We start from the raw sequence: 17,097 nt of genomic DNA, 5'->3' as shown, positions 1-17,097 counted from the left end.
GCTGTGTCCTAGTTGTCTTGATGGGATGTATAGAATTTTGATATCTTACTGAAAGTGGATGGCACTGATTCTACTACTGTGAAAGAGTGGTGACTGATCCACAGGTAGTTGCGTTTAGGTGGCTAAGTTGACAAAAATACAAACGTAAAACATTTGTATGACATTTTCAGTAAGTACGCCAAAACATTTGGCTTTTCAGTGTTATATAAAAGTAGCTGAAGAAAAGTATGGGGCAATAAACATGACGTTAGCCTTTTGACGTTAGCCTACATTTTATGTTACTGTACTGGTAGGCCTAATTTAAGGAAGTACAGTGTAACAAATGATGTAATAAAGTGTAATTTTATGTTCTTACAATGGCTACGTTTACATGATGTTTTAAATTCTGAATTAATAATAGTTCAATAGTTAAATAGTTAAAAGTTTGCATTGAACGTTTTCAAAGCGGAATTAAGCTTTATTCAGAATTCAATTGAGTTAATTCTAAATTAACTGTCTCATGTGCATGTCGGCACTGTAACATCGAGTTAGGATTAGGTACAGTGCAGGCCCAAGTATATAATATTAGAGACATGTAGATACACTAAAAAAGGCAAAAGGAGAACAGCAATAGAACATCAAACAGGCAAACATGCATCTACCCATACAATGATAAACAACATCATGAAACTTGGAAAATGACAATATAACTGCCAGCCACAGTGCCACAGTAGGCCACTTGCCTAGAGAGATGACTGGATATCATCAACGTGGGCCTCGGCAGGCAGAGCTCTGAGAAATGTTGATCTCTCATTACAATGGGCAGTCATGCGTAAGCGGTCAGGGCGTCAGACATGTAACCCAAAGGTTGCCGGTTCGACTCCCGACCCGCCAGGTTGGTGGGGGGAGTAATTAACCAGTGCTCTCCCTCATCCTCCTCCATGACTGAGGTACCCTGAGCATGGCATCGTCCCGCCGCACTACTCCCTTGGGGCTCCCTTGGGGCGCCACTGGGGGCTGCCTTGCACGGGTGAAGCATAAATGCAATTTCATTGTGTGCTGTGAACACTTGTGTGCTGTGGAGTGCTGTGTCACACTGACAATGGGAGTTGGAGTTTCCCAGTTGGGCTTTCGGCTTTCAATGTGTATGAGCCAAAATGAGCAGGCCAGGTAGGCCTAGATATGGTATCAGACTCATGGAGAGAGATGGGCATGGGGGTTACATTTCCGTTTCAAAGCAAACCAAATTCCCCTCTCCTATATGTATAGCAATTGAACTGTGTCAAACCTGGAGTTTGTGACCACTAGTCCAGGCATCTAATGCGACTTCAACAGAATGTAATATGAACTCTTGATTCCCTTTGAGGCTTTCATATTTCACTTCCTTTAGATGTTGCCATGGCATTCACAGGTAGAATCTTACAGAACCAATCAATCAGCGAATGCAAGGAAGGTTTGTGAGTGACAAGTGTTGATGTATGGTGCATTTGAATTGTAATATGTAGACCTATTTATATTCAGTTTAACTGCATATCAGAAGATGTTGGCGTGAAGGAAGATCCAATGAATTCAATCTTACACCTCCAGAAATAAATATGTTCTCGGTGTGGTAAAACCCAACACTCTGCACTGACACATTAACACATTAGCCATAAAAAATATATGAACAGAAATATAAAACGTGCTATATGATGTCTTTGCACCGGGTAGGCCTATCCGTTTACCCAGGCATATGTGATTCACTTCTGTAAGAATAAAGTCTTAGCCACCTTTGCAAAGAACCACAGAAAGAGTCAACTAGCTAACTACAGAGTAATAACATGTAGCATTAACTGGATGAGTTAGAAGTGTTGAACAAAATCTGCTTACAAAATGATACAAACAATATCTCCTCCTTTTCTAACCTGTGCATGTTTTCTGGGAGTTTTCCCTTAGCTATTGTGAGTAATTTTGGGAGCGAGTCACATGAGGCTGCCTTTTCTTCCATTCAGTCAACACACTGAGCTCTGGGAACTGGGGCAGACAGATGCACATAGGCCTATCTGATTTATCTTTCCCCCTCTTGGACATTTAAATGTCATGATGCCTTCTGACTCAAATGGACTTGGAAATAATTGAAATGCTGCTGCAATAGCTATTCCATTATTTCATTTTTTTCACTTTGGTCACTCTGTCAAGTGTAGGCCTACTTCTACTTCTGTCAAACTAAGGAAAGTCCAGAAACATTTTTGTGCTCGTCCACTGCAACTGCTGGAACTCTTTATCTAACAACGTTTTAGTAAAAAGATAACTCAGCTTTACCCTGTAAAGTGAGGAGTTCGATGTCAGAGAGACTTTTTACTCTGACAGGCCTTGTACACTTTTCCAAATGAAAAAACCTATGTTGTTCTCATGGTCGACTTTGACCAAGTGAAAGAAGTCCCCTGACCAGTTGGGATTAGGCATAATGTCTGAACCATTTAAATGTGAGCACTTGCTATCCAGCAGAGGCCTGTCATGGCCCTGCACAGCTCACTGGCTCTGAATTAAAACATTAACGTGCCAGTCAACAAAGGGGCTGTTGGTGCTACCCTCTCCCCACACAGCCCCATTGGGAATGATTACGGGGGAACACCAAAGACAAAACAGCACTTGTTCAAAGCATTTCAACAAATCACGGTGGTGCCATAGGCCAGTGATTCACAACCAGGGGTACGTGTACCACTAGGGCTACGCGAGCACACTGCAGAGGGTACTTGGAAAGATGTAGTTTTAACAAATGTATGGAGCTTAGTTGCATTGGAACATAGAAAGTGATAGAGAACATAACTTAGGGGGTACTCGTGGCACAACGAAAAGGCTTATGAGGGTACACAAGACAAAAGAGGTTGGGAAACAAAAAAGGCTACAGCCTATTCCCCCCACCCACCCACCACCACCAGTCCACCGCCAAGGCAGTTTGAGGATAGGCCTACTTTAGATTTAAATATGACATTGATAAGGGAATTAAGATGTAATTTTGAATAAGCAATAGGGGTCGACCGATACAGGTTTTTTAATGGCCGATGCGATACCGATATTTTTTCCATCACCCTTGGCCGATACCCGATTTCCGATACCCGATACGCCGATACCGATATTGTTAAAAAAGTGTTAAAAATGACAAAAATCAGTACTGTATCATTAAAAAAAAAATCCTATCCCATCACATTTTCATCACACCATAACATGAATAACAGGAAAATAACTGTCATGTACAAAGCACACTGAGCAAGTAGTTTTTCAAGCATCTGTAGCCTATACTGTATTATAGCCACCTAAAAAGGTATACATAAGGCATTAAAATTTCAAAGGACTGTGGCTTGACAGTGGTACAATAGCATAGTAAATTTGAAAAAGGTTGGGGATGACCAAGATTATTATGGGTTTAAATATGCCTATTTTTTCACCTGTATAGGTGTACTTGATTTACTAGGGCCTTTCACAAAATAAATCAAATCAAATAAATAACAAACAAAAGCCCAAAATAACAAACCAAAGAAATGCAAACAAAACACATAGACAAGTAAAACCATTTTCTTATTTTCATATTATGAAATACATTGCAAAGAATGCCACCAGTAAAAAACACCCCTGTTCAAAATGGTTTGGTCCGCCAAACGGTGGACACCCCTCTATTTTACTCAGATTGGAACATTCACTTGTTGCTGAACGAGGAAGTGGCAGCATGCCGGTGACCTGATCTGTTAAATGTTACAGAACTGTTTTACACAGTATCTAACCAAATAAACTTCTATGAATTGAAATAGCCAGTTTGCAAGTGATGTTTGTTACTCATTAGAGATCGCTAAACAGATGGAAGTTGATAAATGAATGACGCTACGAAATGCGCATTTTGAAACGCGGTGGAAATTTACACTGAAACATGCTGGAAGGCACTCGTTACAACGCTAAGCAAATGGATAGATAAATGACCGAACAATGAACCAGGGAAATAAAAACAGTAGTTTACCCTCGTTGGAAGAGCTGGTTGGTTGCTCAACGAGATGGCTGCATTATGCAGTCTGCATGGTGATGAGTTGAATGCTACAGAAATGTTTTACAAGAGGCTATTTTAATTTAGCCAGTTTGCAAGTGATGTTTGCTACCTATTAGATGTCGCTAAAACAGATTGAAGCTGATCCATGAATGACGGTATGAAATGCGTGTTTTGAAAGGCGGTGGAAATTAGACACTGAAACATATGCCGGTAGACACTCAGTTACAACGGTAGAAAGATGGCAAATGGTGATTATTGACTGAACAATGAACCAGCACCAGGGAATTAAAATCAGTACAGAAAATGGATGGAGCTGAAACATTCTCCCTTTAGGCATATTACATGCACGTGCCATGTCATTCAGTGTCCACATTAAAATAGGATGCATCTGAAAGTCTAAAACTTTGTGGCAGCCTGCAAGGCTGTTTACTTTACTCCATGAGTGGGGGAGGGGTGACGCAGCTGCGTGCATTGCGGGTCTGCCAGTGCCAGCAACACAGAGCTGCCCGTCTGTAGTCAAAATCTCGGGGTGGGCGTATCGGCCAAAACCGCATGCGTATCGGCCGATGCCGATACACTTCATAAACGCAAATATCGGCCCGATATATCGGCCAGCCGATATATCGGTCGACCCTTAATAAGCAACCAGAAGTTTGCTATAGGGTAATCAACTTGTTTTAGTTTCCTTTTTTTATTTGAGTTAGCCTACTTCCCGAGGGGGTTAAATGAATCAGAATGTACATAATCAATCAGAATGTAGCCTACATATGGTACTTGTAGGCCCATAGCATGAGCTCAGGCCACTGCAAAGATGGAGGGTTGTTAGTTTGTAACATTGTAATGTAGGCCTATAGCAATTACATGCTGGTGAAAATGTTTAGTTACGCGCCGGCTAAGATCAAACAATTACGCTGCGTCTGTAATTCTACTCAAAGCCTCTCCATAACTGAGACAACTTCAATGTCCACGAGTAGCCTAACAATAAACACAGAGAACAGTTGAAGCCCGGACGTAATAGAAAGGACAATATAAAGGTAGTAGCCTACCTAACCTAAGACATTGGTCAATTAAAATGCGCTTTGCATAGGTCTTTATGGCGACGACCGTTTTCATCAGAAGGACAGGAAACGATACGAAGCGTTATTTTACATTCATTAGGCTACTCTGTATCCGCTCCTGGCGAATCTCAAAAGCAGATGGAAACATTGAAGCGCCACGTATAGCACTACTACGATGAGAAACGCTGGGACGAGCAAATTATAGATTAGGCTATCTATAAAACATCTTAGCCTATCAAATGTTAGAACGACAAACTAAATGCAACATAGCCTACATATCTCTGCTTGGGAATTCTTCAGTGGAAACACTTACCTTCCATATCCAGGCCATCCTAAATGATCAATGTAAAGCCCAAGAAGCTGGGCCAAATCTCTACCTCAGAAGCCGAATATACGGCTTGCGCAATAATATCCTGTTTTTATTCATTAGCACCACGTTTGTAACGCTATCTTGGTAGTCATATTGGTAAATATTGTGTGTTCCGTTATGTTCCCCTTGCTTTGCAGAGATCCTGGTTGTCGTTTACAGCTACTGGCTGATGAGAGCCACAGCCCCGCCTCCTGAGTCATGTGACATCTTGATTCTTGATTCTGGCTGGGAGCCCTTTCAGAGTAGCAGTGGAAGGGCCCAATGGTGCATGCAACTCATACTGGGTATTCATAAATCTAATTTGGCTGTACAACTCACCCGCCAGAACAACCAGGTTATCAAATCAGTTCACTAATGGAATTTCAATAAGGCATTTACTTGCAATAAATGAAACCTTGAAAACTTGAAATATTTTCCCCAAATGAACAGGATAGGGCCCTTATGTGAAGTGAGTATTGCTTTTCAATATTGTTAATTTAATACTTTATTTTGATCCTCAACTATCAATAAATAGCTTACATGAAACTGATGTTCTACCAGTCCATCATTGCCAGCATGCTTTTCTAGTGGCATGCTGCAGGTGGTGGCAGAGACGCTGGACGACGGGACAGACCAGCGAGGGAGGCAGGTGGTTCAGTGATGGGTATGGAGCTTGAGACACTTCAACAGCTGAGAACAAAACCATGAACAGACTGGACTCTACAATGGACATTCAGAAACGTCCTCAACCATCTTCACTGTGCAGATGAGTCTGTTTAGCCGCAGACTCTGTGCCGTCTCCTGCAGGACAGGCAGGCTACGGTTTAACAACACACAGAAGGACAGGAAGGACCTCCTCATTGGGCAATGGACTGCCTAGAACCCCATGTCCTCGGGTTAGTTAAGGATCCCAAGTTTCCATTATATTAGACGTAGCTAGACTAGACATTAGACCAGCTTTTACCCAACTACTTTTCACTATCAGGGTCAGGGTTAGCTGCACTGCACTATCTAGGACAGGGGTGGGGAACCTTCTTTATTCGAGGGGCCACTTCAAATTCCTCCAAGGGCCGTAAAAATCCTCGGAGGGCTGTACTATGAACACAAACCAGGATTTCCTTCTGCACTTTAGTCCTATATTAAAGGCATCCACCTGGATACTGGATATAATTCTTCCTTGCATGCTTATCACATATAAGGACTGTGAGATGCATGGGCTGGCCCAGTCCTGGGATGCCTCTAGGTGTGTGTGTGTGTGTGTGTGTGTGTGTGTGTGTGTGTGTGTGTGTGTGTGTGTGTGTGTGTGTGTGTGTGTGTGTGTGTGTGTGTGTGTGTGTGTGTGTGTGTGTGTGTGTGTGTGTGTGTGTGTGTGTGTGTGTGTAATACACTTTTTACTGGACTGCGAAATAGTCCAGCCTCTGGACTGTACGTTGGGACGATTGAGAGGTCTTCACTCCTATCATTGCTTAGAACACTTAACACGACTTAACACGACTGGCAAGACTTTGACCTGTATTAATGTTAATGCCTGTTGTGTAAGTGTGTCTTAACGCACGCCGTACCCTCTGAGGCACGCTGTTATAGTGATTGAAAGGTTAATTACCATAGCACTATTCTACTATGACATAACACAGGACGTTTAGTAATGCACTACAACTCTGTCATTGCCATTCTTGTAACAACAAATTCATAACGCTGTGTTTTAATGGTTAAATGTTCATGTGCGTATATTATGTGTATTTGTGTAATCTTCTTGACACCTTCATTTCCCTCTGGGGATCAATAAAGTTACTCTACTCTACTCTACTCTACTGTTATCTGGGAGAATTATGCAGGCATGCCAACATTTTCCCACGACCTTGCTATTTTGTGTCAATACCAGCCTAAGAACTGTAATGTTGTAGGGAGGGATTGACCTTAATGAAGATGATAATTGTGTGATCTTTAGACACAAAGAAGTTATAATTGTTAATTAACCATTCATCCCTAAAACGCAAACACATTAGATGCAAATAACACCTCGTATTAACAGTATGAGGATATGCAAATGTGAGCAATGTCAGTAGGCTATGTTGCTTAGACACATGGATAGGGGCCTACCATTTTCCATTTCGAGGTTTTGTTTGGCTGACACTTCCCTACATTGTGTTAAATTGTCTCTCTATTCCTTTAACAAGCCATTTAAAAATCTCAATTGTTGTGCACCTGTCTTTGAACAAAGCTCAATATCAAGTCCTACATTAATGACCACACCTGAAATAATAAACCCCATAGATAACCTTCACTTCAGCAGATCTCATAACAAAAGATAAACAGTGTCAGTGGATGGGGCAGGCTATAACTTAACACAATCAACGATGAAACACCAGCTTCCAAATGGAGGAAGTTCTTTAGAGTTATTTCTGATTATTGACTGTGCCTGGCGAACAGTCAAGCTCCACAGACAATTTTTTTTGCGCCAAAGGTGGTTGATTGTCTTCCTAGGCACACGATGACATATTTTCCAAATACCTCACTATTCACTCCAGAAGTTGGTAAATTGTTCACAGAAAAAAGAGACAGTGCCTTTTCAAACAGCACACACACACTTGGTGGATTCATTTCATTCCGTTGTGGCATCTAAGACACCTCAGTGACCTAAAAAGGTACAATAACACAATACAGAGGAGATAAAGCACAGATAAAACACCATTCTCTTCTGTCGGCTAGTATCCCCACATGGTCACATGATAAGGATTCATCTGTCTCTTGGCACTGATACTTGGGATTATTAAACCCACACTGGCTTTGTGGTTAAAAGGTAGCCTTTCAGGCAGCCTCTGTCCTGCAATAAAGAGACTGCACACCTCCAGCTTTCTCCCAAAGCAAGAGTGGAGAGTTATTGAGGGGAGGCAGCACCCGTTCCCACAGCTCATTCCCAGACTGTAGATGGTCTGGGGATTGGGGGTAGGGTGGCGAGGAGGAGGGGTGGCCTCGCTCTGGGGCTCTGTAATCCTCCACCCTGTGCTGACAGATGAAGACAATAGGAGCCCACCAGGAGGAGAGGAGAGGAGAGGAGAGGAGAGGAGAGGAGAGAGGAGAGAGGAGAGGAGAGGAGAGGAGAGGAGAGGAGAGGAGAGGAGAGGAGAGGAGAGGAGAGGAGAGGAGAAAGGGGCTAATGCAGCTTCAGCGGGGAGAGTTTCCCATGCGACAAAGTCTCAGATTCACCTCAATACGAAACTCATTGATGTGAGCCTTGCTTTTGACTTGAACTTCTGTCTGTGTGAACTGAAACAAAACAAAGCTAAAACGGACAAAAGAGAGAGATATCTGTACAACAGAAAGACACAGTGGGGCAGATGCATGGGGAAGAGGAACTCATCAGACAGCATAACCATGCATGGGTATTCATAAATAGTGTTACTAGTCGTTTGCGCTTGATGGTGATGTAATGTAAACAGTCTGGACTGACTGGTTATATGCAACCTGAATACAGACACCTGTGCCAATCAACTGTCTCCCGACATCCTTTTTAATATGATGGCACTGGGTTAGCTATATGCAGTCAAACGTTGAGTTCTGGAAGTATTGTATAGGCCTATCCTTCCATATGGTACAGTAGTTCCATATTCTCCCACTTTGGCTGATAATGTAATAGTGTAACTGCCCTGAACATCTACAGTATGTCTGCATGGTCATGGAGTGGCAAACCAAGGATGCAGATGGGATGGACAACAAACAGGTCAGTTATTCCAGGCCCAGGGACGGATTTGGAAAAGAATGGGGTCTTCATTACATTACAAGTAGGGGGGAGGGGTACTTTCAAATGACCTTGTCCTGGGCCTGGCTAATGGTGAGTATATGGCCAGCAGCCCAGGCTGCAACAACACAGACCTGCAAAATAACTCAACAAATAGAATGAGCGAGTAAGTGAGTGAATGAGTATCACTGGCTGTCGTCTGTGATCGCCAAGTTATTCAGGTGATATATTTCATAATCACAAAATGCAGTCCATATATGAAGGCAATGAAGCAAGGGAAAAGAAGAAGAAAACTAGAGAGATGTGAACAAATCATGCACTTTCTCTACCAGGGAACAGTATAGGCCTACTGAGATGTATTCTATCCATTACTTCTAATGCCATCTAGTGATTTGTATTTTAGTATATTTCTTGACTCCTATTGTGAAGGTAGAGATGGCGTCCGCGCCTTTGTCTTACTTGGGAAGTTTCGCTCGGTGCGTAATTCTAAAACAATGATGCAGTGGGAAGAAAAAGGATTCGCACACAGGAGCTTGATGCTGTTCAGTGAAACTGTAGGTCTATTAAAAGCCGAAAATAAAGAGAAGCCAAAACAAAAAGTGGGTTGCAAAATCTTGGGAAAAATTTGGGAACACTGATGATGGGCTAGACCTGAAACATTTAACCCTATCCAGACCGGGCTTTTTTGGCATTCCTGGGACCGGGGGGGGGGCTCTTTTGACCCCCCCCTCATAACTTAGGAACCGAATGGCGTATGACCACCAAACTTGGAGGGGATGATCTTCAGCCAAAGATCTATGAATGACATCAGTTTGGTGTCATTATTGGATATTATGACATCATTATGACGTCATTTCCTGATTTTATTGCCCAAATTGTGACCTTAATGTATTTTCCATCTAACTTGGGTAATGCACATCAATTTTGGTTATTATGTGCTTCAGACCACTTCAAATGTTCACAAGGGTGTCTGATGCTAATGAAAATGAAAAAAAAAATGAAAAGTGATGATAATGAGACTTAGATCAGTGATTTTTGGTCAGGCGTACCTGTCAGAAAACTGTTGCCATGGCAACAACAAAAACGATAAACATAATCTTTTGGTATTACACTGTAGCCAACTTCATATTAGGAAAAGTCACAAAGTTTCGTAGTCATAGCTTTAGTCATTCAGGAGTTATACGACATCAAAGTTGGTGCGGGCACTTTTAGCCCCCCCCCCCCCCCCCGGTCTGGATAGGGTTAATACAGTTTCACTGAACAGCATCAAGCTCCAGTGTGCGACTCTTTTTTCTTCACATTGAATCCTATTGTGAACAGATCTGCAGCTTAGGACCCAGCAATATTTTCTTCAACACATCTTCAAAACCTAAAAGCCAATCCAAACAGTGAGGCACAAAGATACAATCAGGCAGTATGAAGGATGTAGGGACAAACACGGGTAAACTAAAATGAATAAAACATGTTCAGAGTTGTTACATTGCCATCTAGTGACCATGAAGTTTACAGTTTGAACCATATATAATAGACTACCAACACTTCAGACTGAGTCTCGGTGGAATCACTTACCATTGTTCTGACAAGACGACTTTTTTAGTTTTTAAAGATTAAAAAAAAAAAAAAAGTTTGTGCTTTATTTAGTGCAGTGACAAGGACAAGAAATGAGTGGGGATAGAGAGAGGGAAAGATTGGCAAATGACTCAGGCTGGAATCGAACCCGGGTTGCCGACATAGTAACCTAGTGCCCTACCGTTAGGGTAGAGCCAACGAGTTTTTCAGTTGATTAATTAGGCTCAGGGCTCCAGACTAACTTTTTGCACTGGTTGCACTGGTGCGCCTAAAAAATTTTTTTAGGTGCACCAGCACAAAATTTAGGTGCACCCAAATGTTTTCACCACCCCATACACACACGCACCTCAGCTTTAAAAAATAATAATTAAAAATAATAACAATAGCAATAAAAATAGCAACAATAATAGAATAATAATAATAATTATTATTATTATTATTCTATTATTGTTGCTATATTTTAAAAGACCTGGAGCCTTTCATGTGCTATAGGCTAGTCTTCCAAATGTGCTCCTTATAAAAGACATGACAGTAGGCTAACTAACTAACACATCTTGGCTACAAGCAGTTTGGCTGGTAGAAAAGACCAAATTAGTAGCCTTTTAGTCAGTAGTGTTTGACTAGTAAGATAAACATACCAGCTTTTTCTGCAATAAGGCTATGCACACAGCACAAGCACAGAGTTACAATATGAAGATAGATAGATGGATGGATAGATTTTTTTAACAAACCCTGCTAAAAATGTCATGATTTTTAAAATCATTAGACACAAATAGCCTAGCCTATGTTTACAGTGGAATCTGAGGTGAATTGGGTTTTGTCTATTTCCCCGTTTTTGAGCGCTCTCCCTCTGCATAATGATTGTGGTATCTTAGCAAGCGCTACGAACAGACACGACAGCACTAGTGCGCTCGCTCGCTCACTCTGTCTCTATATCTCTCTCTGTCGTGCTGTCTCGAGGTGCATGAACGATGCCTTGCCGACCGATAGGCAGTATGTAGCCTGCCCTAGTCGCTATCAAAAAACTCTCACAGAAGTCCCGACAGACTAGCGCATCACCTTGTTTAGCCAGCTCTGCACGCGGCTGAAACGGGCAATTATCCGCACCCGTCTGCGTTTTTGTGCGGATGTTTAATATCCGCTCAAGCCATTTAGTTTTCCCCCGTGATTGTGACTCTCGTGTTTACATGATTGTAACTCTCTCGTCTGTTGCAAAACTCGCCTGGTTGAGAACACAAAACTCGCTGGCACATGTGAACTCGGATAGTTGAGCGAAGTCGAACATTCTATTCTGAAACGTCGTGCTGCCTGTGAACGAGGAAGGGGGAGAAAGCTACCGGTAGTTCAGCGGAGTTGACCGCATCGACACGTTTTATTGTGTGATTATGGGTCACTACTGTAGAATGACCATTCATTTTATGTTCATTAAAACGGTTGTTTGGTAATTGATTTTGTTCTACTGATGGTTGGTCGCACCGGTGCGCCTAAAAATATTTTTTAGGCGCACCATTGAGAAAAATGGGCGCATATGCGACCAAATTGGTCGCACTCTGGAGCCCTGATTAGGCTACTTTAAGTTGGAAGGTAATGACACTTGATACACTTACATTACAATGACTTTAAATAATTTACAGGTGCCCTTTATATAGATACTTATTACACATTTTATTATACATTTCCTTTGATCTTTGTCCAACCATAATAAATCTGTGTATTGTGGACTTAAGCCGAGGTTATTAAATACTACATTAATTGCCCAGCTCTTCCTAAAAACGAGTAAAAGAGTAAATTAAAACGTGCAAATGACTGAAAAAAATCACATGACATCCTTTGACAGCTGTTTGATTTTTCCCATGTTGGCAAGTCAGATTGATTGACTAATACTATGGACTGGTTCTGCTGATTCAATTCGTCTTTTATGCAGGTTACTTTTTACAGGTTCTTTAATTCAGATGACAAGTTGATTTGATGTGCCTATCTGGTCTGAAGGACCAGAAACAGGGAATGAATTACTTATTTCCCTCAATGAAATACAAATCAATCAATATATTCTTTAAAGTAAACATGTCTTAATGAGGATTATGGCATTTCTTTTATGGTCACAATGGATGCATTTTGTTTTAGACAAGAAATACCAAATGCAGTTCATACATTTCACCCATCAGTAACATACATTTCCCCAATATGATGGGGAGACCCAGGGATGAACAAACAAACAAACAAACAAACAAACAAAACACAACAGCTTCATCCCCAGAGGACAGTCTGCCCACTGATAAAATGCCCTGTATGCCAGATTACCAGTCCAGTCCTGGGGAGACCGGAAATAAAAAAAAACTTTGTTTGATCACATGAAAAAGCAGAGGTTCCCTGTCTGCAGTGTGTACCAAGAAATGCAGAATGCGTGTCTTGAATGAAGTTGCATTCGGTGAGAAAGAGCAGATACACACTGTAGGACGAGGCTCCAGAGCAGAAAAGAAACATCCAAGAAAACTCATCTTCTTAGCATCTTTAGGTTAGGTGACACCACTACAGCACTACAGCTGGCTACAGCAGAGGGAAACAAAGGAAACAAAATCCAGGCATGAAATCTTCTCAGGTATGCTTTGAAAACAAAGTTTGCTGGAGGCCACAGCTGCGAAAAATGTCAGAATGTTTTGTTTTGAAATATACTGTACTAACTCGACCAGTTTGCAGGCCTACATGTCACCATAAGTTTGTTTGGAAGTCAGGGTGCACATGCGCATACGCACAAAAACTGTAGGCCTAAATCATGTGCCCACTGCCAGACAATAATGTGACAGAGTGGTCTGCACACTTGGTATAAGCTCAAAAGACAACGTAGGCCCACTGGTGGATCGAACCGTTACCATTGAAGTATACCATTGATCGTATACCCACTCTCCCACAACCATGATCTTGTTTATAATTCCTCTCTGGTCTAAGAAAGTGCCTGTTGGCATTCAGAGAGAAGTTAATCTGTGAATGGTGTTAGCAAGGAATTCCTTAACCCTTTAGCTCCATCCCTCGGGCCCACAAGGCTTAGTGAGTATGAAATAGCCTACTGGTGTCTATGGTAACAGTTGGCAGTTAAGGTGCTAAAGAGGGGATTATTGTGGACACATGCTATCCTGTGGAATTATATAGTCAACTGTCACTCAACAATTCTCTCTCTCTCTCTGTCTACAATGCACCTGTCCTTATGGACTCACTTGCAGAGCGACAGAGGGAACTATTTGGATTAAACTATTGTGTAGACAGTAGATCTTATATTATATTGAAATAGGCAGCTGTCCATAGACATCATATAGAGCAATACCCACCCTCATAATGACGCAACACCTTCAGCTCTGCTACTACTCAGAAAAAGATATTGTTCAGGTACAATATGAGCTCCGCCGGGCTGGGGAACTCCACCCACTTTGTCGGGAACAAATCAACTTTGAGCATCTCCACGGTCCTGGGTAGAGGAGTGTTATTTATTTATTGGCGTTTTTGACATTATTTGATAGGACAGTGAAGGTGGTGACAGGAGGCGAATGGGGAGAGAGAGACAGGGGAGGGCCGGCAAAGGACCCGGGCCGGGAATCAAACCCGGGTCAGCTGCATGGTAGACGAGTGCCAGGCAGGGCCGGGTAGAGGCGTGTCAAAAACCCAGTCTGATCTCATTGCCTTTTACAGTACTTCACTGCTTGCATGCCGCAGGATTCTCCTAGGATGGAAATCTTCCACACCTCCTCCCCTAGCCCGATGGCTGAAGGATATCAAGCTCTTTCTTGAATTAGAAAAGATTTTAAAAATCATCCTTAGAGGATCAATGAATACGTTTTATTTGATATGGCAACCCGTTATCACACACTTTCAAAATATGAAAGCATTGAGCCCATCATAGTATTAAATTCAATCTATAATTGTGAGATGTCTTCTCCAGCTGTGCATTGATTGTGTCTAATAAATACAAATTAAAAGTATATATCAATGATATTATTACTAACTAGAAATGCACTCAGAGAGTGCAGACATCTGCCAATGATGCTATTTAATAGAACATTTGACTATGCTACAGTTACACCCTATTTTTATTCAATTATTATTATTTTATTATTTTATTCTTTATTCTATTTTAAGTCTTTCTGCCTTCTTTTGGTGGAGCTAAAATTTAATCACTTGTTCCTTTGGCCATTTTCAACAACTCCACGTTTCATCCAAAACCAACGCGACCAAAAGCATAACCTCCTTGGCGGAGGTAATAGCAAAAAAAAAAAAAAAACTAATTGTGGGAAGGGGGTGTCAGGTTCAGTGTTACCAAATAACTATATAACAATTCTAATTAGCATTCATTTGCCAAAAAAAATACTGTAAAATGGCAAAGAATATCCAATACTTTGCACCAAATACTTTGCACTCCTTCATACGGTGCAGTATACCTTTCTGCCTCATGAGGGCGTTCTATTACCACTACAACGATGTGTGTCCATACTAGACCCCTTTCCATTGTATTGTTGTAGCCAAAATGGCAATGTACAGAAATCTTTGTAAGATACATTGACACAGGGTGCGATTTGTGGGGAAGGGGGGGATTGTCCCCTCTTCTGGTGTTGATACCTCCACTCTTATACATTATTTTAATCACACTTTAATGCAATTCCATCGATATTGCTTAAAATCTGAAACACATCCCACCTTCTGGTTTTCCGACAAATCCGCACCCTACATTGACACATACAAGATTAAATTCACCCATGGGTCATGTTAAGTCACATGATTCCCTAGCATCTCCCCAGGAAGACCCTCTTCAAATTGCCTGATATTGGATAGACAGGTTCATCTTGATGCCAACTGAAAGTTTTAGCATCGCACCTGTAGCATCCAACGGTTTTGGAGAAGAGGCCCTCCAAAGTTTGGATGCGCCCACTTTTTGAGCCCAGGAATTGTATTCATAATTTACACACAGATTTGGACCCCTCGGGTTTAGTTTAAAAGTAAAATATCAGGGGGAAAAAAACTGAAAAGGCTCAACTGAGGAGGGCGTGTGAATTGACATGGAATGACCCATAAATATCAAGGGGAGCATTTTCAACTAACATCCAATGTACTGTATGACCACATAGATAACATTAAAGGAGAATTCCAGCCATTTTAAACCGAAATAATATTTTTTATTAATCATCAAAATATTAAACACATTAGTGATAAAAGCAAGAGAGACAAAAGGCACAGAAAGATAAATAAAAGAAGAACAATTCAGGACTAGAGATAAGTAACATATTAAGACATAACGATTACAATTTTGGTGACAGTAGTTATAACATACGCTCTGCGCTAAGGGGTTCATCTATCACATTATATTACCCACACACAAGACAAAACAACAGATTATAATTAAAAAGATTTTATGTCAAAATCGTCATTTAAGGCATGAACCATTGTCCCTGTGGACTATTTTACGTTGGCAAAGCAACATGCCCCTTACGCACTAGGAATAGTGTGCATCGGTGCTGCCAGGTGTTCAATAATTATCATATTTGCATCCTAATTGTATTCTCTGCACTCTCACTAATGTGAAAAAAACGTGATGTACGATAATTTCTGAGTTTTCCTTATTACTTTTCGGTCTGATCTTCAAGACAGGCTTTCATGCTCTTATGCATGCACACACTCCCCCACAAGGAGTTGGGCAGCGCTGCACAGAAGCACTGGTTTCCAAACATGCGCTTCAAGCTCATGACATACGTGCTGTGTACACAGTACATAGGTAATTAGAAAAGTGGTGTATCCGCTATGGTGTTTGATATTCTAAGGATCATGACTATAGGCTGCGGGCAGCACAAATGTGCAGACACTTCTGCCATGGTTCTGCAGTGGCTGTATGAGGCGTGGTCACCCCACTGCAGTTCCACCCCTTCTGTAGATCAGCACTATACTTGTTTTTATTTAGGCCTATTTATTCTTCTTTGTGTAGCTATGTGTTTTTAGACTCCATGTTATATGTGTCTTGTGGCTTATGTAAGGACACTCATCTTCCTTTGTAACCTGCAAACCCAGTTTACCTTCGGGTACCAATAAAGTTGAACTGAACTGAACTGAACTGACACTGACACATCAGACACTATTTTTGGAACAGCCTCTTCCCTCTCGGAATAGGTCTAAAAGTGTACCTTTCAGGGTGTCTATTTTTACACGCTTCAGGATGGCAGGTATGCCTGATGAAGACCCTGTTGAGTCGAAATGTTGTATGACCTGAACCATTTTTCAAAGCGGAGCTACAGTGTGCGGGACTTCTACTCTTTCCAATAATAAGCCATTTGAACCATGTACACAGACCTGCTTATCCAGTATGATACCATTTCTTCAGAGATTGTCTGAGATGATATTCTGATTGTCT

At 41.5% G+C, this 17,097-nt stretch overlaps 1 protein-coding gene across 1 annotated transcript in view; it reads right to left on the bottom strand.

Annotated features, from left to right (window-relative positions):
• Positions 1 to 5,624, bottom strand: part of LOC134465323 (alpha-N-acetylgalactosaminide alpha-2,6-sialyltransferase 3-like) — a 73,309-nt gene extending 67,685 nt beyond the window's left edge. The window contains 1 exon segment of the mRNA XM_063218938.1: positions 5,369 to 5,624. Coding sequence (XP_063075008.1) covers positions 5,369 to 5,386 — 18 coding nt within the window. The 5' untranslated portion in view covers positions 5,387 to 5,624.
• Positions 5,625 to 17,097: the final 11,473 nt, after the last annotated feature.

Source organism: Engraulis encrasicolus, chromosome 16 (genome assembly GCF_034702125.1).
Source record: "Engraulis encrasicolus isolate BLACKSEA-1 chromosome 16, IST_EnEncr_1.0, whole genome shotgun sequence".
In the NCBI taxonomy this organism is placed as follows: Eukaryota; Metazoa; Chordata; class Actinopteri; order Clupeiformes; family Engraulidae; genus Engraulis; species Engraulis encrasicolus.
The sequence above is the reverse complement of the archived record's forward strand: the minus strand, read 5'-3'. Positions and strand labels throughout refer to the sequence as shown.